The 24,428-nt window shown below is 43.3% G+C and overlaps 1 protein-coding gene across 3 annotated transcripts in view; it reads right to left on the bottom strand.

Annotated features, from left to right (window-relative positions):
- pnpla6 (patatin-like phospholipase domain containing 6) overlaps positions 1-24,428 on the bottom strand; it is a 148,087-nt gene that overhangs the window by 45,998 nt on the left and 77,661 nt on the right. For all 3 annotated transcript variants that reach the window (XM_048617875.1, XM_048617876.1, XM_048617874.1), the window contains 7 exons: positions 23,344-23,490; positions 17,411-17,474; positions 13,073-13,241; positions 10,115-10,297; positions 9,776-9,894; positions 3,480-3,636; positions 474-590 (listed from right to left, as the gene is read on the bottom strand). In XM_048617875.1, the coding sequence (XP_048473832.1) occupies positions 474-590; positions 3,480-3,636; positions 9,776-9,894; positions 10,115-10,297; positions 13,073-13,241; positions 17,411-17,474; positions 23,344-23,490 (956 nt within the window). The remainder of the gene's footprint in view (positions 1-473; positions 591-3,479; positions 3,637-9,775; positions 9,895-10,114; positions 10,298-13,072; positions 13,242-17,410; positions 17,475-23,343; positions 23,491-24,428) is intronic.

The following is a 24,428-nucleotide window of genomic DNA, read 5'->3' as shown; positions in this document are numbered from 1 at the left end:
TAACTCAGCCTTCAATGACCCTGCCTCCAACAACTCTCTAGGCAAGAGAGAGCTCCTCGGATCAGTGAATCTCAGAAAAAGATTCTCATTTTTGTTTTAAATAGGACATACCTTATTTTAAAATCGTGTCCCCTAGTCTTGGTCTCATCCAGTCTCAGCAGTAAAGATTAGCCCTAATAGATAGACATTCAACATCAAGGAGTATTTTGAGTGGTTTACAAAGGCCAAGGTGCATTCCACCACTGTGGGTCTCTTAAGTGGAACCATTAGGGATGATTAATCAGTTCTGTATCAATCAATTGGCATTGAACTGAGTCATCCATTTGGCCTTGTCCCTTTGACCTGTAACAAGCCATGTGAACATGACTCCTTGAAAGGTTTGTGTGAGAGCACAGTGTTCCTTGTCAAGTGCATTCACCAAGGGTTGTTTTTGTTTGGTTGCAGGCGGGAAGCAGTTTTGTTTTAAAGCTTACCTCAATTTGTTTGTCTTCAAACACATCAGCAATGCTTGTGTTAAAGGCAGAACCCGACAGCATAGAGGTGATGGGGTAGGTCAGGTCTAACACAGTTTTGAAGACAGAGTTCATTGCCTACAGAAGACAGAAAGATATGAATGTTCTATGAACCCCTTGGCTAAACATGAAAACACTTTCCGCATCGGGTACCCTGGATAAATACCTATTGGTGATTACGCAAATACTATAACCAATACTCATTTGTTTGGGCTGATGGATCATTCCCTGGTTGTGAGAGAGGTTATGATGGGCATTATAGAGTCACAAAGTTGTAGAGCACAAAAACAGATCCTTTGGTCCAACTTGTCCATGCTGACTAGATATCCTGGATAAACCTACTCTCATTTGCCAGCATCCAGCCCATATCCCTCTATACCCTTCCTATTCATGTTTCCATCCAGATGCCGTTTAAATGCTCATGTCATACATGCATCACCCTCTGTGAAAAAGTTGCCCCTTAGTTCCCTATTAAATCTTTCCCCTCTCACCTTGAACCTATGACCTCTAGTTTTGGACTCCCTTCCTCTATGAAAAATTCACCCTATCCATACCCCTCATGATTTTGTAAACGTGTATAAGGTCACCCCTCAGCCTCAACGCTCCAGGGAAACCAGCCCCAGCCTATTCAGTCTCTCCTTTGCTCAAACTCTCCAACCCCTGCAACATCCTTTTAAATCTCTCCTGCACCCTCTCAAGTTTAATAACATCTTTCTGTAGCAGGGAGACCAGAATTAAATACAGTATTCCAAAAGTGGCCTAATCAACATTGTGTACAGCCACAACCTGACCTCCTAACTCCTATTAGTTGAATAGAGACTGCAGATGCTGGGATCTAAGGTAGATAAACAGGATGCTGGAAAAACACAGCAAGCCAGGCCACATCTGGAGAAGGAGAAGTCAACGTTTTGGGTATTACCCTTCTTCAGGACTGGATGTGGGATAGGGGGGATCTGCAGATAAGATGGGGGGGGGGGAGTGTATCAGAATGGTGATAGATGGACACCATTAGTAGGTATGACCTGATTGATCGATGGAAAGGATGAGTCCGGCTGGAAGCTGGAATGGAAGGGAGGAGGCGGTAGGTGGAAAGAGAGCTGGGGGACAGATGGAAAGGTTATGTGAAATTAGAGAACTTAATGTTAAGTCCTCCAGGCTGTGGGATGCCCAGGCAGAAGATAAAGTGTTGTTCCTCAATTTGCGGTCTGATTCACTGAGATACCGGAGGAGGCGGAGGATGGACATGTCAGAGGGACAGTAGGGGCAGGGTTGGGGGGGGTTAGCGGAGTTGAAATGGGCGATGATCAGGAGGTTAGGCTGGCCGTTTCGGGCCAGGTGAAGATGCTTGGCAAAATGGTCACCGAGTCTATGTTTGGTCTCACCGATGTAGAGAAGACCAAATGGGGAGCACTGGATGCAGTAGTTCTGAGGAAGGGTCACCAGACCCGAAACGTTTACTCTGTTTTCTCCTTCACAGATGCTGCCAGACCTGCTGAGCTTTTCCAGCAACTGTGTTTTTGATGCAGTAGACTAGGTTGGAGGAGATGCAGGTACCGGGTGGGTTGGATTGGTTGGTGGGGAATGTGGCGCGAACTAAGGAGTGGTGAAGGGAGTATTATGGTTGGTTGGCTCGCCGAGCTGGTTCAACCAACCACAACAACCACAACTCGAGCTACAAATCTACTCTAAAACCTTAGAAGGAACATTAGTTGAAGCTGAGTGCACAGCACCCTTGCCTGTGACATGGGCTCCAAATTTTACTGCAGAAATTTAGTGCAGCATCTGTGTGAAAAATTCTAGTGGAAAACCGCATTGGCAGGAATACAGTCTCTCAGGTTAAATCAGGGCCTGGTCTGTCCTTGGGTGGACATGATGGACCCTGCAAGAGCAGAGAGCTCCCGAGTTTCCTGGCCAATCTAGGCCCCTTTTCCTTTAATATTCTAAATCAAGGAGTTTTTTTTGGCACAGTGGGGTACAGTCCCTGCCTTGGAGGAAGAAGCTCGGAGTTCAAGTCCCACTCCAGGATCTGACAGCCACAGAAGGTGGCTCATGATCTGGCTCAGCAGGTAGAGTACCAGTTTGTAAATCTTCCCAACACGTCAATGGTAGGTGGGAAAATTGGGAGTGTTTCCTGGTCAGACACATGATGGGAAGGCATAGGTGTCTCTACTACCACTATGTAAGGCTCCAGATTAGAACGTGCATGTAAAAGTGCCACAGCAACTCAGACTCCCTGGGTGAGGGACAGTTGGCTGGATGGCCAGTGTGCTGCAGATTAGTGCCAACAGCATAGGGGTTGATTTCTGTTCCGGTTTGGGTAGATTTGGGACCTGCCTTCTTGACCTGCCTGTTGTGACTGTTAGTCCAACATGACTTTGGGCAGAGAACTGATGAGGATGATCCGACAGCAAGAAAGCTAAACATATGGTGATGAGTTTTGAACTCTGGCTAAATCAATTTTTATTAAAAAAGCAGTCGTGTCAAGCTAAAAAGATTCTGTTTAAAAATGACCAGATTCACCAGAGAGCTGCCTTTTATTTGGAAATGCAAATAAAGTTCGACTAGAAAATTTGAAGCTCTTTTTGTTGGAATGGGTGATTTCAAGAGACGTAAAATTCTGAAGGAGTGAGAAGGACTATTCCCAGTGGCTGAGGGGACAGGAACAAATGGGATGTAAATATAAGAGTAAATGCAAAATTTTTCAGACAGAGTAGGAGAAACTTTATTATTTAAAATCAGAGGTGGTGGAATACACAATTGGAGATAATGTTTGAAAGAAGAGAGACATGTGTATTTCAGAACAGGTCAAATGGTTTATGAAAGGAAAAATTAAGAGAGTAGCTACATTTCAGAACATCTTTAGTGGATAGTTGAGCTCAGGATTATCTTGAAGTTGTGTGAAGTGTTCTTATGTTTCTGGATCAGTTGTGTGGAGGATAAACAATTCAAATCTGGAAAAAGACTTACGTTTGCCCACTCTCTTGCTCTCTGCTTCGTCCTCACTGCACTCCGCTCCTCAGCATATAATGCCCCAATAAACGACCCAATAGAGGTTCCTCCAACAATATCGACCGGGATTCCAATCTCCTCCATGGCCTTCATTACACCGACATGTGAGCATCCCCTGATAGGGCCAACAATAGGAAGAGAGCAGGTGACGAAGAGGGAAGGGGGTGGTGGGAGATAATGGGATGGGTTGATGTTGGAATGGAGGAGAGAAGGTGAGGTGAAAGGGGAGAGTAAGAGAAAGCAGGAGAGTGCAGGTTTGGATGGAGATAGCACTGTTACAATCACCATTGAAACTTCTAAAACACAACCTCTCACACACAAGAATTCAAACATTCCTGCAGCCTGGCTGATTGCTTTCGGAAGCCTAGCTTCATCCTGTCCTCTGCTGCACATCTTTGCAAACAGCACTCTATGTGAGATGCAACAAGTAGTATTGACAATATGAAAGTCTAGTTACAAAATTCAGAGGGAGTGGGTGGTCCTTGCCTTAAATGTGTGTTAATGCTATAATTGAGGTATGGGTGATTATGACGTTTTAGGATTGCATTTTCTGGTTTAAAAGACGGCTATATTTTGGGGCTGTTGCTTTAAATGCAGGGGAGACAATAAAGGTAAGATGGCCTGTGCAGGAAACTGTCCGACAGTAACAATTAAACCAACCAAACTTAGAGATTGGAGGAAGACTCACATTGCTTTATTGAGGGACCAGGTGCAAGGTGCAAGGTTTTTGGGTTTAGGGACAATGGACAGTACTGATTAGAAAAATAGGTTAACTTGAAAAAAAAAAATGACGGTACTATTGAGTCCTCTTGTGGCACAGTGGTAGTGTCCCTACCCCTGAAGTGAGAGGCCTGGGTTCAAGACCTACCTGCTCCAGCAGTAATAACATCATTGAACAGGGTGATTAGAAACATAGATTAAATGAAAAAGAAGATGATGAAAAAGGGGAAAAAAATGACAACAGTATTAGGGTCCTTGTGGTACAGTGGTAGCATCCCTTCCTCTGAGCCAGGAGGCCTAGGTTCAATTCCTATCTGTTCCAGAAGTGTGTCATACCATCTATGAACAGGTTAATTAGAAAATATCTAGAATAAGATGAAAATAAAACACATGACAGCATGATTTGAGCCCATAATGAGTAGACCACAAGTCTCCCAAAGTCCCAGATAACTATAATACAAAACACTTACCAAACAGTTGTGCAACAAACCATCCCTTTTACTTCTATGACAAAAAGAAGTTGGGATGTAGAATAACTAATAAATTTTACTTTTAAGATAAAAATAGTATGTGTTTCCATTGCCATGATGAGGATAACAGGGGAAACCATTTTGACATCAGGTTACAAGCTTCCACTTAACCCAACAATATAGGAAACATAGGAACAGAAGTAGGCTATTCTTAAGCCTGTTCCGTCATTCAGCAAGATCATAGCTGATCATTGGCCCAACTCCAAATACCTGCTTTTGGCCCTCATTCCTTAACACTTTTGTTTAAGGAAAGTTTACCTCAAATTTAAAAATAACAACTGATCCAGCATCTACTCCTGTTTGTTGAAGAGAGTTCCAAACCTTTGCCACCCTTTGTGTATAGAAATGGTTCCTAATATTTCTCCAGAATGGTCTGGCCCTCATTCTAAGACTGTGCCCCCTAGTTCTAGAGTCTCAAACCAGTGAAAATGGTTTAGCTTTGTCTATTCTGTCCTTTCCTGTTAATACAGAGTGACAGTCATACTGTACGGAAACAGACCCTTTGGTCCAACTTGTCCAAGTCGACCAAGTTTCCCAAACTAAACTAGTCCCATATCCTTCTAAACCTTGCCTATTCATGTATTTGTACAAATGCCTTTTAAATATTGTAACTGTACCTGCATCTACCACTTCCTCTAGAAGTTTATTCCATCTATGTACCACCCTCTGTGTGAAAAGTTGCCTTTCAGATCCCTTTCAGATTTTTCTCCTCTCACCTTAAAATTATGCTATCTAGTTTTGAACTTCCAAACCCTAGACAGAAGACCTTTGCTGTTCACTTTAACTATGCCCTTCATGATTTTATAAACCTTTACAAGGTCCCCCATCAGCCTCCTACGCTCTAATGAAAGAATTCCCAGCTTATCCAGCCTCTCCTTATAACTCAAACCCTCTAATCCCAGGAATATCCTTGTGAATCTTTTCTGCACCCTCTCCAATTTAATAATATCCTTCCTGTAGCAGGGTGACCAGAAATGCACCTCCTCTCACCCAACTTCCTGCAAGAATACAATCCCTTACTCCCAATTCCTCCGCCTCTGCCGCATCTGCTCCCAAAATGAAGCGTTCCACTCCCAGACATCCTGCTACTTCAAGGACTGCTCATTCCACGACTCACTTGTCTGCTCCACACTCCCCACCAACCCTGGCACCTTTCCCTGCAACCGCACGAGGCGCTACACCTGGCCCTACACATCCCCTCTCACCTCCATCTGAGGCTCAAGACAAACTTTCCATATCTGACAGGGTTCACCTGTATATCCTCCAACCTGGTCTACTGTATCCATTGCTCCCGACATGACCTCCTCTACATTGCTGAGACCAAGCGCTGACTCGGTGACTAATTCGCGGAGCATCTACACTCTGTAAGCTATAATCAACACCAGTTAGTCGTTAACCATTTTAACACCTCCTCCCTCTCCTTTGGTGACATGACTATCCCGGGCCTCCTCCAGTGCCACAATGACGCCAAACTGGAGGAGCAACACCTCATATTCCGCCTCGGGAGCCTACAGCCTGATGGCCCAAACACAGAATTCACCAGTTTCAAAATCTCCTCACCCCTGGCCTCATCCGATGTCCAACCCTCCCCCTCATCCGCACCTCCTTGACCTGACACCACCTGTCCATGCTCTTTCCCATCTATCCGCCCCACCCTTTCCACTGACTAATCCCCAATACCCCTACTTGTATCCACCTATCGCCATCCCACTTACATTCCCCCAGCCCCACCTCTCTTTCTTCTATTTATTTCCTAGCTCCCTTCCCTCTCTTCAGTCCTGATGAAGGGTCGTGACCTGAAACATTGACTTTCCTGCTCCTCTGAGGCTGATTGACTTGCTGTGTTCCTCCGGCTCCACACTGTATTAACTCTGACTCCAGCATCTGCAGTTCTTGCTACCCCTGTACACAGTCTTGAAATGTCGATCAGTTCACCCCCTAACCTTCTAAATCCTAGTCAAAAAAGGCCCCATTTATATGACCTCACCTGATAATTTAGCCTCTGAAGTCCAGGTATCATTTTTGTAAAACTACGCTATACTTATACCAAGGCCAATGTATCCTTCCTAAGGTGTGGTACCTAGAGCTGGACTCCTAGTGGGGTCTAACCTGGGTTTTGTATAATTGCAGCATAACTTTTATACACCAGTCCTTTAGACATGAAAGCCAGCATTCAATTAGCTTTCTTAGTTGTTTTCTGGGCCTGTTTGTGACATTTTAAAGATCTATGCAGCTGAACCCCCAGGTCTCTTTGGATATCACAGATAGACAAGAGCTATGTTGCCTTCTGTGGTCTGGAGTTAACCGAGATGTAGAGAGCTGGAACGGTGCCAATCAGGTCTGCACCTTATGCAGACAAAATGTTAACTCTGGAACAAAAACAGAAGTTGCTGCAAAAGCTCAGCAGGTCTGGCAGCATCTGTGAAGAAAAAAATCAGAGTTAACGTTTTGGTCCAGTGACCCTTCCTCAGATGTTAATTCTATTGTTCTCTGTCCAGAAAGCAGGTGGGTCTCAGACTCGGATGTAAGACTGAGTTTTTGGTGAGTTAGAGGTTGGAAGATTTGCCTAGTTTGAAGCTAGAGGAAGTAGTTTGCAGTGCAATCCTCACAATGAGAGCCATGTCTGGGATTTGAAGTTATCCAACTGGGAAAGGACAAAAGCAGCAACTCTGAACTGTTTGCGATAAGTACTATAACTTCATGAAGGGTGCAATGAGTGATAAGTAAAAAGCTACAATTTATATAGTTTAAAGTATAGAATACATACAAATGAAAATAGTGAGTTAATTTTTTAGTCATTTGTTACAGTAAAATTAAATGTAAAGTCTATGGTTTCTGTTATTCTTTCAGTTTAACCTGAAGGTCAAATTTCTCTTTAAAGAATACTAGCTTCTACGGAGATTGTCACAGTCAGAATGCTGTTACTTTAAACCCCATCCCAGAAGCTGAGTTTTGTAGGCTCCCTGGCACTATATCTACACTGACATCAACACCAGTGCAATAGGAGCAGCTCAGTCTGATCCAACTCTTCCAATGCATGACACTGTAAAGCACAGATTGTTAATCAAAAAGACACTGGGCCAGGGTGAGCTGGCAAGATGGGTACAGAACTGAGATAACAAGGTGTAGAGCTGGATGAACACAGGAGGCCAAGCAGCATCAGAGGAGCAGGAAGGCTGACATTTTAGCTGCTTGGCCTGCTGTGTTCATCCAGCTCGACACCTTGTTATCTCAGATGCTCTAGCATCTGCAGTTCCTACTATCTTTGTGTACAGAACTGGATTAGTCATAGGAGACAGACAGAGGATGCTTTTCGGAATGGAGGGTTGTGAATAATGGTGTTCCACAGAGAACAGTCCTGGAGCCTCTGCCGCTTGTGGACTACATTAATGATTTGGAGGAAAACGGGGTTGTAAAGAGCCGACTAGATATAGCACTTGGGGTGAAAGGGTTCAAAGCTTATGGGGAGAAAGCAGGATTAGGCTATTGAGATGGATGATCAGCCATGATTGTGAAGAATGGTAGAGCAGGCTTGAAGAATCGAAAGGCCTCCTCCTGCTCCTATATTCTATGTTTCTATGTGGCTGGTCTAATTACTAAGTTTGCAGTTGATACAAAGCTTGGTGCGGTTGCGGATAGTGTGGAGGATTGTCAGAGGTTACAGCAGAATATAGATCAGTCAGAGGCAGAAAAATGGCAGATGGAGTTTAATCCGGGCAAAGGTGAAGCGATGCATTTTGTAAAGTCAAGTACAGGTGGAAATGATACAGTGAATGGCAGAACCCTTAGGACTACTGATGTGCGGAGGGATCTCCCACCTCATATGCTGGTCCACAGATCACTGAAGGTAGCAGCACAGGTAGATAAGGCAGTAAAGAAAGGCCTATGGCATGCTTGCCTTCATTGGAAGGGGCATTGAGTATAAGGACAGGCAAGTTATGCTGCAGCTTTATAGAACTTTAGTTAGGCCACACTTGCAATGTTGCATACAGTTCTGGTCACCACACTACCAGAAGGATGTGGATGCTTTGGAGAGGGTACAGAAAAAGTTTACCAGGACGTTGCCTGGTATAGGGGATTTTAGCTATGAAGAAAGGTTGGATAGACTGGGTTTGTTTTCACTGGAATGCAGGAGGTTGAGGGGCAACCTGATACAAGTTTATAAGATTGTGAATGGCATGGATACAGTGGGAAGCACGAGGCTTTTTCCACAGGGTGAGGTGTTAATTACTAAGAGATACAGGTTCGAGGTGCAGCAGGGGCAAAGTTTAGAAGAGATGTGTGAGGCAAGTTTTTCACACAAAGGGTGGCGATGCCTGGGACGCGCTGCCTGAGGAGGTGGTGGAAGCAGACACAATGGCAGCATTCAAGAAACACCCGAACGAATACATGAATAGGAAAGGAATAGAGAGATGGGGATCCTCTACGTGAAGACAGTTTTAGTACAGAAGAGCAACATGCGTCGGCGAAGGGTTAGAGGGCCAAGGGCCTGGTCCTGTGCTGTATTGTTCTTTATTTACCGAAAGCCACCACACAGGCAAGATCAAGCTAGGCTTGGCTGGGGAGCAGGAAGCTCTTCACATGTGCAGAAGGTGGGAGAGTGAGAAAGAAGAAAAGAACAGACCCTTTATGGGGCCAAACACTGATGGAGACCTTCAAGGAGGGGCAAAAGATTCAGTCAGAATTCTAGGCAAGATAGATTGAAGTATCAATGAGAATCTGAGCTTTTTAACACTGTTTTTTCCATCAGTACTATTTTAAATAAATAAACATCCCTGCTATCCCAAGGAACTTCTGGAAAAATGCACTTCCATAGAATCGAGAAAGGTAATGAGTGCACCAGTGACATTCCTATACAACATGGAAAGTAGATACACCACTTAATGATGGAGGGTTCCGGGGTCGGGTGGGGAGAGGATCAAGTGCAAAAGCATTTTGCAGCCCGCTCCAACTGCCACTCCTCACTACTAACAACATCTGAACTGATAATATAACTCCAGTTACCTGGCTCCTCCCCCTCCTAAGACCAGTGCGATTGTGTTTCCTGTGAGGATTCGGGCCAGTCGAGAAAAGTCGCTGTGTCGATCTGCTGTTTTTTCAAATAGTTTTTCATACATCTCCCTCTGAAAGAAGAATGATAATTAGTCCTTGTCCCTCCCAATTTCCTTCTACCTCACTTAACATTGCTTGCTCTAGCCCATTCCCACCTCATAACCAAATCCTGCAATCCACACACTCCCAGCAAGCTACCCACAGTAAGTCAGTTATTCCCATTTTACCCACCTCGCTCACAGATCTGCATTTCCGCAGTCACCCATGGTCAGATAGCCCAAGCCCAGTTACCAATTTTTGGAGGCTCCGACGAGAGAAGATCCTGCGAGGACATTTGATGTGGAAGTGCCCGGAACACCAGCTCCTCATGTTCAACCACTCCACGGTCCGGGAAGGACTGGGACCATCTTCCTTGTGTAAAAGGATGAGCTGTTTCAGTGCCCGTACGGCTGTGTTCTCTAACATCTGTTCCAGCTGCAGAGATGGAGTGCAGAGAAATATGAAGTTCCAATAAAGACAAGGAAAACCTACTAGCTGTGTAGACACATACTCAACGTGAGAGGAGCCTGGATGGAGAACTGTAAGAGTACAAATACAAAGATTGTCTCTTTTTATTTTTCTGTATTTTTGATTATACTCTGAAAAGGGAGAAAGGACTATTTTAAAAACCAAGATTATGGAAAGGATTGGTGTACTTTTTTTAAAGTTACCTGATACTGCTTGTAAGGTAGGAGCAATTTACTGCAGATGCTGGAATCTGTACTGAAAACAAAAAATGCTGGAAATCACAGCGGGTCACATAGCGTCCGTGGAGAGAGAACAAGCTAACATTCCAAGTCTAGACGACTCTTCATCAGAGCTGAGCGAAGTGTGGAGGGGGAAGCATTTATGCTATAGTAGGAGAGGGCAGGAGAGTGTTGGGGAGAAAGGATGCTGATCCACTATTGCATAAATGCTGTCCCCTCCACACTTCACACCAGCTCAGATGAAGAGTCATCTAGACTCAAAACGTTAGCTTGCTCTCTCTCCATGGATGCTGCCTGAGCCACTGTGATTTTCAGCACTTTCTGCTTCCACTGCTTGTAAGGTGATGGAGACAGAAACCCTCATAACATTTAAGCAGTATTTAGATGTGCATTTGTAATGCTAAGGCACACAAGGCGATGAGTTTTATGAAGGGGTTAGAGTTTTAACCAGTACAGATGTATGCTGACAGTTTAGAATTGTTTACTTGTCGCTAGATTCTAGTTATTTGTGTTAAATAGGAATTTTTGTCAAGTGTAAAATCCTGGCTTGTATTTTCGGTCAACCTGAGTCTAAAGGAAAAGTAAACTGGGAACCCTGTGCACTTCAAAAAAATCTTTAAATTTTGTGACAACCTGGAATAGTAGGGCTTGATTTCTGAACTTTTCAAGGTTTCGAACAGTTCTACTACATCTGTTTTAACATTCCTGACCTTAAGGAGAATGATTCCAGCTTCACCAGTCTCCCTGCAGAACTGGTAGTTTCTCATCCATCGCACTGGTTTAGTACATCTCCAGTGGGAGAAGAAAGCACTGCCTGTGGTACAGCATCCAGGAACCAGCACACAGGAAAATCCCCCTCTTGTGCCAGAGCATAGATTCTATTCAAATTGCTGTGATCTTGGCATACAGCCATCCAGCATTCATGGATGAGAACAAATACAAATCATCCTCACAATTTCCAAACAATTGCATTATTATTGCCTTACAAAGTTTGTTTTAACAGAAAAAGTGGAACACGTCTTAAAAATAACATGTCACATCTGGAAGGATCCCTTGTCTTTTCTCCTTATGTACGCGAATGTGCTGCTTCCAAAATAAAAATTCTTTCATGAAACATGGGAATCACTGGCAGGGGCAAACACTTGTTTTCCATCCTTAACTGAGTGGGTTGCTGCATCATTTTGGTGGGGCAGTTAAAAACCAACCACACTGCAGTGGATCTGGAATAATGTGTGAGTAAGGATGGCAGATTTTCTTCTTTAAAAGGACTTCAGCCAATTAGATGGATGTTTTGCCACAATCTATGATGGTCGGCATAGCCACCGTTACTCAGACTAGTTTTATATTCCAGATTGTATTAATCAAATTTAATTTTCACCGATTACCACGGTGGGATTGGAACCCATGGACCAAAGAATTATCCTCAGGGCCTCTGGATTATTAGATTAGCGACACTGTCATTGTGCCTCCACGCCCCTGTATTTCTCCATTTCAGGCCACCAGAAGCAAGATGATAGAAAGCATAGGTTGGTAATACAAGCATATCAAGTGAATAACTCCAACTATCTGTTTTCTTGAATTGTGACACAGCATGGGCTGGCTTTGTGTTGTGTCCAATCCCAACACAACGCTCGATGGTTTGCTCAAAACACAAACGTCTAGCAAAAAAAAAATCTGTGCAGATGGCGGCACAGTGGTTAGCACTGCTGCCTCAGGGACCCGGGTTTGATTCCAACCTCAGGCTGTGTGGAGTTTGCACATTCTCTCTGCGACTGTGCGGGTTTCCTATGGGTGTTCCGGTTTCCTCCCACAGTCCAAAAATGTGCAGGGTAGGTGGATTGGCCACACTAAATTGCCGCATAGTATCCAGGGATGAGCAGGTTAGATGAATCAGCCATGGGAAATGTGGGGTTACAGGGATAAGGTGGGGTGGGTGGGTCTGGACGGTCAGTGCAGACTTGATGAGCCGAATGGCCTGCTGCCACACTGGGGATTGTACGATTCTATGATCTATGGTGTGATGGCAATGCAGGCAGCAGTACGGAGGGTGTGCTGCACTATTGACTAAGACATGAAATTGAAGCTCTGCCTGCTCCCTCAGGTGGGCAATGAAAGATTACAGCACATTAATCGAAGATAAGGGGGGAGTTTCTCCAAGGGTGATATCTAAATTATTGTAATATACTTTAAATTAAAATTCCTTCTCGGCCAAATATGTAAAAATTTTGCAATGTAATTAGCACGTTTCAGAAATATCCAAAATTCAAGGAATTCAAATGTCTTAAGTTCTATTCCCCCAAGTGGCTGGGACAATTTCTTTTCTGCCTTTCTGCAGCTCTACTATTCTGCTCCCCTACTGTTCCCTCATTATCACAGCCAGTGGGTTTTTCTTCAGTCACATCAAGTTGCTGCAAACAACTACATCCATCAACCAATTCACACAATAGGTTATAGGGAATAAGCCAGTTTTAGTGCACAAATGCTACGTAGGGTCTCACACTACCTCTCCCAAACTGGGCTCTTGGTCTCCAAGTCCGACAATAAGGATGCAGTCTGCCTGCCGAATGCAGCGTTGGGTCCAAGGTGTCATGCTGTAGTCAGTTTGGTACAACACAATGCGGTGGATATCCTCTTGCTGGGCCAGCCAGCCTGACAGACGGTATTCATGGATGCTGCAAAAGGGGATCAAAACACTGACTGTTTACCCACAGTGCAGCCTATGGAACTACTCTACTTTATGTGACAACTATCAATGTCAATGGGGAGGAAACACTACAGCAAGACATCACTGAGCATCAAGTTGGAGTCAGCAACACTTGCCCACAAATGGCACTACCTCCCATGGATTGCCAGGTCCAAACTAAACCAGGTATGGGCAGGTACATTCAGGCAAGGCCCAGGCACTGCAAACCATCATGATGAATACATAAATAAATATGGAAAATTTAACTGATGTGAATTCATTTCATTTACACAGGTTTTGACTCTCATGATTCAGTGGGGGATAAAGAAAAGATTTTTTAGGTGGGTTAGGCAACAGTTCCTTGAACAATGATACATATTTTTAATCAACTTATTTGGACATGTTATTACCCACCTCTGGGGCAGGTGGGACTTGATTTCGGACCTTCTGGCAGGGACTCTACCACAAATGCTATCCCATTAACCAATATTAGTTATCATGTGTTATTTGTTGAAACAATACAACGTATGTTTCACTGCTATTTTTGCAGAGAATACTGTTGCAGCATCAGAAGTTTCCAATAATGAATGGAGGTTTTTCCCACAAGTATTCCAGCAAAGTAAAATGGCAGGTGCTTACAGCTTTTGAGTGTGTTTGAACTATACTGTGCATTTATAAGTTTGGGAAGACAAGCCTATATGGTACCTGGAGTTATGTTTGAGCTAGGCTGAAGCAGTGGTTGTTACAGCCATGAGACAGTAATATCAACAGAGTGTCAGTAGAAGTAGTTGGCACAATATGACAGCTAGTTTCCCACCTCCTCCTGCTCCAAACGATGCATTAATATCTCACCCATCTACTTTGGGCAACAAAAAAACCTCAAGATTTCAGAACATAATTTTGGCCATTGGCTGAAAAGAAACAGATTCTGAAGTAATTCAGTTATAATTGCATGCCCATCCAGTACACATATGAAGGCACAGTTCCCAGGCAAGATTAAAGACATGAAAATCTCCTACTTCCTGTTTCACATGTAAGATCTCCTAAAGATACAGTACTTCCTGAGCATTAGGCATAAGGAATGACACTGTAGGTAAAAGGAAGAACTTCGAATTGTATGACAATTGACAGATTTTGTTTCATTCTCAAACAATGCTCTAAGATAGTTACAAGTAAAATAGAAGGAACTATTCCGTGCCAATCTACTTATTACCATCACCACATTTATATCTCAACATTTTTTTTTACTCTTTCATGGGATCTGGATTTTGCTGGCAGGGCCAACAACACTTGTTATCCATTCCTAATTGATCTGTGGCCTGTGAGGCCATTTCAGAGGGTCTGGTGTCACATGTTGGCCAGATCAGGCAAGGGCAGCAGATTTCCTTTGTTCATTCCCAGAAGCATCAGCCTGGGCCTATGCATTATTAGATTAGTGATATTATAAATACATCAGCATCGTACACGGCTTTTCACGATCAGAATGAGCATTACAATGAATTTTTTCCCCCCCCCTCAATGTAGTCACCATGTAATGATGGGAAAAGCATTAGCCAATGTTCACATGGCATGCTCCCACAGATAGGAACAAAATAATTGACTAGTCATTTGTTTCAGTCACTTTGGATGAAGGGCAGAAGATCTGCGAGACGTAAGCAGCTTCACAATTCCGTGTGCCATGGAGGAGGCATTGAAGCTTAACACAGATCCCTTTTGTGGCACTGCTCACTAAAACAGAACCCTGCTTCCTAGCCCAATCAGCTATGCCTGAAAATATTGTGCGTGTGCGTGGTGGGGGGGAAAGAGAGAAAATGAAAATGTGTGTGTACAAACAGATCATAAGTTTATATTATATAATGTTTATACAAATATGTATATGATATTCTGAAGCAATTTTGTGTGCGCATATTATGTTCCAAGAACACACAAGACTCTTGGGCAAGAATCTGGAATCAATAATGAAACTAAAAACAAGGACTTCAAATATTCCTAGGAGAAACCTGCCTGTGAGGAGGACTACAGTGCATCTCAACTTTGCCAAGACTTTTTTTATTTTCTTTATTCTTGTCTGGGATCACTGGAGAGGCCAGCACTCTTTTGCCCATCAATATCACACGTGAACTGATTGGCTTTCTAGGTGATTTCAGAAGGCAGTTAAGAGCGAGCCACATGTTCATTCCCTGTTCCAGTCTTATTCCGGCCCCACCCACAACTCTTTCTCTGATATATCAATGATATCATCGATGTTGCTTCTCTCTCTTGTCTGGAATTGGAAAAGTTGATCAATTTTGCTTCCAATTCCACCTTGCCCTCACTTTCACCTGGGCTATCTCTGACTCCTCCCTTCTCTTCCTCGACATCTGTTTCCATTTCTGGGGATAGACTGGCCACTAATATCCATTACAAACCCACTGACTCCCACAGCTACCTGGACTATACATTCCCACACCCTGCTTCCGGTAAAGACTCCCATTTCATTCGCTCAGTTCCTCTGTCTCTGTCACATATGCTCAGATGAAGCTAACTTCGACAAGGAAGCCTCCAAAATGTCCATCTTCTTTCTCAACCAAGGACTCCACAGCACTGCTGTTGACAGGGCCCTCAACTTGGTCTGACCCATCTCCTGCACTTCCGCCCTCACCCCTTCTCTTCCCTCCCGCAACAGCAATTGGGTTCCCCTTGTCTTTACCTACCATCCCACCAACATCCACATCCCGGAAGATCATCAGACGCTATTTCCACTATCTCCAGCGAGATACTACCCTAGACACATATTCCCTTCTCCTCCCTTGCCCGCCTTCTGCAGGGACCTTTCCCTCCAGGACACCCTGGTCCACTCTTCCTTCAGTCCCAACACACCCACCCCACAACCCCACAGCACCTTGCCCTGTAACCGGCGAAGGTGTAACACCTGCCCATTTACCTCCCCCCCTCCTCAGTATCCAAGGGCCCAAACATACCTTCCAGGTGAAGCAGTGCTTTACCTGCACTTCCCACAATCTAGTCTACTGCATTCGCTGCTCACAGTGTGGTCTCCTCTACACTGGGTAAATGAAGTGTAGACTGGGTGGCCACTTTGCAGAACATTACGTTCTACTCGCAAAAAAGACCCTGAGCTTCCAGTTGCCTGACACTTTAACACACCACCCTGTTTTCTGGACAACATCTGTCTCATGCACGCTTCAATGCTCCAGCGAAGCTCAGCACAAGCTGGAAGAACAACACCTTATTTTCCGCTTGGAGGCCCTGCAGCCTTCTGGACTCAAATCAGTCTGAACTCTCCCATGTCCTAGCCCCCTACCCCACACACCAGGCCTTGTTATCACATAGCCTGCCATTACACACTACCTATTGTTAGTCACTAAAAGCCCCCTCCTCGCCAGATCGTTATCAACTTCTTTGTCTGTCCAACTGTTCTCTCTCTTTGGGCTCTATTCTCACCTATTGTTTACTCCTTACACCCTCCTCGCATCCTATCTTCTGCATATAAACCAACGTTTTCCTAGCTACCATCAATTCTGAGGAAGGGTCGCTAGACCCGAAGCATCAACTCCGATTTTTCGTCACAGATGTTGCCAGACCTGCTGAGCTTTTCCAGCAACTTCTATTTTTGTTCCATATTACTGTGGATCTGGAGTCACATATAGGCCAGATGAGGGAAGGATAGCAGATTTCCTTTCTTTAAAGGACAGTGGTGAACCACATAGGTTTTTATAGCAATGGACAACACAGTTACCATTGGACCAGCTCTTAATTCCAGATTTTTCTTTTACAGAATTCAAATTTCACCATGTGCCATAGTGGGATTCAAACCCATGGGCCCTCCAGCCTGGAGCTCTAGATTACTGATGCAGTGCCATAACCATTACACCACTACCTTCCCCTAAATCCCCATTGATAAACAAACATCTGATCGATCTTTGAGAAATCAACTAGGATTTGATTGAAGCATGTAACTAAATTCGGGATAAAGTTATATCAGGAAATGTTGGCTATTAACAACCTAACAAAACAATACCTCTATGAAATCATCTGTCCCAAAAATCACATCTCACCAGATAGCAACTAAATCCCAGTTACGAACTGCAATTCTGGGACAACACATTATTAGATACTATACAGTACTAGATTGTTGATATTCTTACACAGCACTCTTACCTGTCCAGTGCTGATGCACCCAGACGCTGCCTAATAATATCACTGGTCAACAGCAGTGTGGGCCCTAGCAAGTTACAAAGACAGCCAGAGTTATTGTCATTATCAACATGCACACTTAAGCAGTCAAAGCAATTCACTGGCCAGACAGCATATCAGCAGATGGTAGAGGGCTCTTAAAAATATTTCCCAATTACCAATCCCTTCCTTGATCCTGGGAGCAGGCCCAATCCTAACAAGATAAATTGCTTAGAAACAGTTTCTGCATCAAAGCAAAAAGCAAATCAGAGAAGTCCCAGCCTCATTCGGGAGGTGTGAAGCAATCGCTGCTGAGGGAATTCTGTATATATGGGCATTGGGTGACAACAAATTGAACATGACTGTGATGCCCCATGCAGTTCAATAGTGTGCTGGCACTGAACCCTTGTGCATTCCAGTCATTGCTTGACTGTGGTACTAAAGGGAAACTGGACTCCAGGAAAGCAAGAACACGGAGATGAAAAAAAAAATGGGGATTAGAATAATGAAATAAAGAAAGGAAAACCTCTGGAAAACGATACTTGGATTGAGATATCATTGATATTGATTTCTCTATAATCCAATGTGAGGTGTTTGAATCACAGGACATTTGACATGTTTGTTCAAATGCAGTAGGGGACAGATTATCAGTTGGGTTTTTAAATCTGCCATTACTTTAACGCAATTGGCTTAGAATGGCTTTGTACATTTGGAGCTGCCAGTTTCTTCACAATTTCCACTGCTACCCACTTGGTGAGGGTATCTTGAGGATTAGTTTATTTGTGGTGAATGCCACTTTTCTTATTTCTTCCTGTACAAGGCTCAGAATCTCAGCAGCTAGTGAGCAATGTATTGACCGAATGCAACTTTGACCAGAGTGCTGGGAATTGGACCAGTTTGGGAAAACTTAAACTTGATCTAAAAACTGAATTTTGTTTGTATTTAACATGTAATGTCATTGACTATTTACAAACCACATTTCATCCAGGCTAAAACAGGGACCTTGAATTCTCTGGCTGAGAGTAGCTGAAGGTAATTAATTCAGGAAACTTGCTTCATTTTTTTTTAACCTGGGGCTGAGCTAACTGAACAGCCTATAAACAAAAGCAGCTCGGTGCAAATTAACATGGGTTGCAATTGAGCAGGGTACTGAGAGCTGTGCAAGGGAGTTAGTTGAGAGGTGCTGTTTTGTTTTTCCTATTCATCCTGTAGGAATTGGTTCTCCATGAAGGGAAGAAGTTAGCTGTTTGGTGAGTATTTGGATTTAAAACAGTATAGGAACAGGTGGTAAGATTAATATATTATAAATGATACTAAATAAAAGGATGAAATAAACTGAATAATTAAAACACATTAAGGATTGTGACTCATCACAAGTGATACATCAGCCTGAGAGAGCTCCTGGGGGCTGGTATGACCTGAGTCAAACACAGCAACACATTCGGGGAAGGGGAAGGGGAAGAGACAAGAAACCTGCAGATGCTGGAATCCAAGGCAGACAAACTGAAGGCTGGAAGAACACAGCAGCCCAGGCAGTGTCTGGAGGAAAGGAGCAGTCAAAGTTTCAGGTATTACCTTTCTTCAGGACTGGATATTTTGAACCAGGAGCTGGTCAAACCCTGTTGGATTTGGGCCTTCTGATTTAATCAGTGGTCAGGAACAGGGAAACATGACTGCAGCTCAAACAAGCAATGGATCCAGAGGGAATCGATAATCTCATCCCAACAAAGTGGAAGAATAAGAGATGCAGGGGAATGAACTAACTGAGCAAAGCACTGTGGTGCAGCATGCCATTTAAATGGGTGGAGCAAAAAGAAATATAGTAGGAGTAGTGGACAGAGAGAGGGATTGACACTGTTCTCTGCAACAAAGAACAAGAGTCTAGAGAACTGTATTGTTTGGCTAATGCCAGGATTCAGGGCATCCGTTCAGGTTGGAGAGGAGCTTACATTGGGAGGGGGAGGATCCAGTCATTATGGTCCTTGTTGGTCCAATGACAGAACAAGGAAAGCAGTTCTGCATAAAGAGAATGAGGAGTTAAGCATCACATTAAGCAGAACTTCAAAAGGTCATTATCTCTGCACTATTATTTATGCCATATGCAAATTGGCATAAGGCACATAAGATTGGAGATATGAACAGATGACTCAAAACTGGTGTGGTAGAAGTGAGTTCTAGCTCATGGGGCAATGGCACCAGTACTAGGAAAAGTGGGGTTTGCACGATGGGGACGGTCTCCACCCAAACTATCCTGGGGCCAGTGTTTTAACGAGCACTAGGGAGCAGAGATGGTTTTCAACTCAAGTGGGGAAACGGGTCAAATTTGTGAAGAAGTGGTGATTCAAAGAGTAGAGACAAGGCAAAAGAGAAAAAAATTAGTCTGGGAAATGACAAAAACTGTGACACAAAGGAATGCAGAGTACAAATCTAAGTGAATCAACAGATAAGGCTAGAGGCTGCAAAAATAATAAAAGGATAAAACTGAAGACTCTGTACCTGAATACATATAGCATCAAAACAAAACAGATCACAGCAGAAATAAAAATCTCCGAGTTTTAGTGGAGAAAGAGGCTACTTGGTCTGTCATGTTTAGTCTGGAGCTGAGCATTTTGGCCTTAGTGCTAATCCCCTGTCTTTTCCCTATAATCCTGCACATTATTTAAATAGGAATGATTCAAAAAGGCATTGGATGATCCAGGCACTGAATGCCAGACCCAAACTACCCACTGTGTGAAAAAAGCTTTTTCTTACTTCAATTTCTTTTGCAAATCATTTTAAAACTGTGCCTTCCGATTCCTGATTTGTTTATAATGGGAACAGTTTCTCGCTGTTCACTCTGTCCAGACTCATGATTTTGAGAAGTCCAATCAAAGCACCTGCTCACCTTCTCTTCTTCAAGAAAGACATCCCGAATATCTCCAAGCTTTTCTCATAACTGAAGCTTCTCATCTCTGGAATCATTCTCTCCAAGGAAAACAGCTCAATTTCTTCAATTTACCTTCATAACTTGCACACTCTGAATGCATTCAAATCTTTAAGATGTGGCACTTAGAACTGTACACAATACTTCAGCTGAGGTCTAACCAGTGTCTTATATAATTCACATCAACTCCTTTTACACGCCTTTGTACTTGATGCTATTAATAAAGCCTAGAATACCACATTCTTGATTAACAGCTCTCTTCTGTCCTGCCACCTTTACTGACCTATGCACTTATATACCAGGTCTCTGCACCCGAAAACTCTTTAGAATAGTAGCCTTTAATTTATACTGGTCTCTACATGAACTTTGTACCAAAGTGCATCACCTCACAATTCTCTGCTTTGAACTTCATTTGTCACCTATCTGCCTACTCAACCAACCTGTCAATGTCCTTTTGAAGTTCTACACTGTCCTCCTCATAGTTCACAATACTCCCAATGTTTGTATTGTCTGCACTGTTCCCTGCACAGTGAGATTATGTATAAAGTTCCACTACTGACTCTCAGCGAATTCTACTGCAAACCTTTCTCCAGCTCAAAACTGGTCCATTAATAGTACTTTTCCAAGCCCTCAGCCAATTTTGTAACCATCTTGCTACTTTCCTTTTTATTCCATGAGCTATAACTTTTCTGAAATCTGTTGTGTGGCACTGCATCGCAGTCCACGTATATCACATCAACAGTATTCCGCTCAACACCATCACCTCTTCGGAAGACTCCAAACAATTATATTTGGTTCTCCATTAGACAATCCAGACTTGGTATTCTGAATTAATCCATAGTTTTCTACATGATTATTAACTTTGTCCTGATTAATTATTTCTAGAAATATCCCTACCAAAGTTAAATTGACTGGTTTTTAATTGCTGAGCTTATCTTAACCTTTTGTTTTTGAACAAGGGTGTAATATTTATAATTCTACAGTCCTCTGACATCACCCCCTAAATAACTGACAGATGGCTGTAGGGTGACAAATTGGGAGCCAAATATTGAAGGGTATAGCACATATAGAAAAGGCCAAAGGCAGAAAGGTGGCTCTCAATTAATCACGGGATTAACACAAGAGGAGGTGACCTAAGTTCAGGAAACCAGGATGTAAAAGTGGTATAGGTAGAGATGAGAAATGATAAAAGCAAGAAGTCCCTTGTGAGAGTTGTACACATACCCACCAACAGTGGGATGAAGCACAAACAAAGAAATAATGGGAACTCAACAGGAAGGTGAATAATGTCCAAGGTAAAGTCACCGTAGTTTTACAAGATCATAGGACTGCTCTTATATTAGAGACTGAGGAGATTGGTGGTGGTTTAACCTGAGGGTCACCATGCCTCAGGTGAGGGGAGAGGTTGAGAAGGAGAGTCCTTCATGGTAACTTCAGCCCATACAGGAACTGAACCTACACTGTGGGTGTCACACAGCATCACAAACCAGCCAGCCAACTGAGCTAACTGACCTTTCAGGAAAGTATGACAATAATTATGAGGCTTTGAAACACAGATTGACTGGAGAAAAAAGATGGACAAAGGTAGCCCAGATAAGAAGTTCATGAGGAGTTTTTGGGACAGTTTCTTAGAACACGTTCTGGAGTCAGACAGCATGCTATATTAGATCTGGTTTCGTGCATCAAGACAAGATTAATGAGTGGGCAAAGATCTGGGAGATGGGAGTATAAGATTGGAAAATCTGAAATTGGCTATTTTGGTGGGAAGAATTTAAAAAAGCACATTGTCCAAATGGTGAGAGATTGCACAGGGATCGGAATGTCGTATACATGAATCACAAGATGTTAGTCTGCAGGTACAACAAGTAATTTAGAAAGCTAATGGAATATTACCATGAATTGCAAGGTGCTGCATCCAAAAGGAGAAGATTATGTTTCAGTTATAGGGAATTGACAAGACCACATTTGGAATACTGAAATAGTTCAGAAGGTTTACCAGATTAATACTTAGAATGGGTGAGATGTCTTAAGCAGAAGTGTTAGACAGGTTAGACTTGTAGCTACAGGAGTTTAGAAGAGTTAGAGCAAGAGATGAATTGATTCAAATGTTTAAAAGGTCTTAACACTGGAGAATCTGAGTGTTGTTGACTGGGTGCATGCGGAATAGAGGTTTCCTCTTGTGGGCGAATCTCGAAATAAGGGTCGCTTATTCAAGACAGATGGGGGGATAAGGTTTTCTCTCAGAGAGTCAAAGGTCTTTGGAACTCTATTCCTAAAAAGATGGTAGAAGCAGAATCTTTGAATTGCTTTTTTCAGGCAGATGTGAATAGATGCTTGATAAGCAAGGGGGCGAGAGGTTGTAGGGGGTAGGTGGGAATGTGGAGTGGTCAGATCAGCCATGGTCTTACTGAATGGCAGAGCAGGCTCAAGGGGCCAATGGCCTGCTCGTGACTCACATCGACCAGCGGCCAAGCACATGGTGCTAGAGCAGCTCCTTAACTAGTGAGGCAGAGTTCCTTGGTGACTCCCTCCAGCCCACAATCTCATCTTTGCGTAAGAGGACATCTGAGTGTCAGGAGAATGAAAGCCCTTTACGTCCAAAGAATGATCAGCTTGTTGCCCAAAAGATACCCCTTCCCAAGTTTCTGATATGGAAAACTGGATGAGATTCAGTGAAACCACAGTTAAACCTAAACTGTATCATGAATGAACTCTCAGCATTTCTCGAAGGTGATGGTATTCTTGCAGCAACAAGAGTTTCAGAGGTCAATGCTCAGACGAAACCTAAAGGTTTTACAACTCAAGGTCAGAGAGACCAGGTAAATGCTGAGGAAGTTCCTCAGTTCTGTGGAAGGATGACCGGATCTGAAACATTAACTCTGATCTTTTTCTTCATAGATGCTGCCAGACCTGCTGAGCTTTTCCAGCAACTTCTGTTTTTGTTCCTGATTTACAGCATCCTCAGTTCTTAAGACCCAGTAAATAGCTCACTAACCAATAGCATTGAGTGCATGAGTCAGCTCCATGGTGAAGGCAGCAATTGGTACTTCGTCACAGACGGGAAGCACAGCCACAGTGGATAGGTTACTGGTTGGGTTTGTTACATCGGCACTGCTAGCTGTCGAGAATCCGATTCCAGAGCCTGGAAGAATCGAGACACACAAAAATGAGCTCAATAAATCATCACTAAGATTAGTCCACACAGAATAGAAAAAAAAACACCAAGTTGGGGAGGGATCTCGATTTCACAGGCAAGATGTATTGTAACAACATGATATCCAGCTAGACATTGGGAACACCCATTCTGATTGTCAACTCTTCACAACAGGAAGAGAACCTCATTCCACTCACAATTCCTAAAATCTCTTCAAGTTACAACTTTACATCCACGTCGTGTTGCTTAGTAAGCCCAGAGAAACTTTGGTCTTAGAATGAATAGAGTGGTGCATTATTCTGAAATAAGACAGTGTTAAGTGTTGATAGCCCTATTCGAGTAAGGATAAAGGCCATCATCTCAGGAGTAAGGGGTCACCCATTTAAAAAAGAGATGAGGAAGAATCTCTTCTCTCAGACAGCAGTGAATCTATGGAATTTTTTTTTTTTACAGCAGAGGGCTGTTGAGGCTGGTTCTTTAAGCACAGGTATATTCAAAGCTGAGATAGACAGATTTTTAATCATTAAGGGAATCAAGGGTTATGGGGATTAGACAGAAAAGTAGAGTTGAGGATTATTAGATCAGCCATGACCTCATTGAATGGCAGAGTGGATTAGATGGTATGAATGGCTTACTTCTATGTTTTATGGGTTTATGGAAGACTTGAGCAATAACTACTGCTTGTTCAGGAAATGCTATGTTTAAGATAATCTGCCCATTTAAGACTGTAAAATCTAACACTGGAGCTCAGGAGACATCTGATCATCTGCATGTGAGCTGTCCCCTGTCGGAATAGAGATTCTCTCATGGGACCTGGGGGTCAACAGCATGGCCAGCATTTATTGCCCATCCCTAGCCACCCTCAAGAAAGTGGCGGTGAGCTGCCTTTCTGATGTTTTAGGTAATTAGGAAAGGGCAATGTGCTG

The sequence above is a fragment of the Rhincodon typus genome, chromosome 38 (genome assembly GCF_021869965.1).
Source record: "Rhincodon typus isolate 14 chromosome 38, sRhiTyp1.1, whole genome shotgun sequence".
NCBI classification, from domain to species: domain Eukaryota; kingdom Metazoa; phylum Chordata; class Chondrichthyes; order Orectolobiformes; family Rhincodontidae; genus Rhincodon; species Rhincodon typus.
Note: the sequence above shows the minus strand (reverse complement) of the source record. Positions and strands in the feature narration are given on the sequence as shown.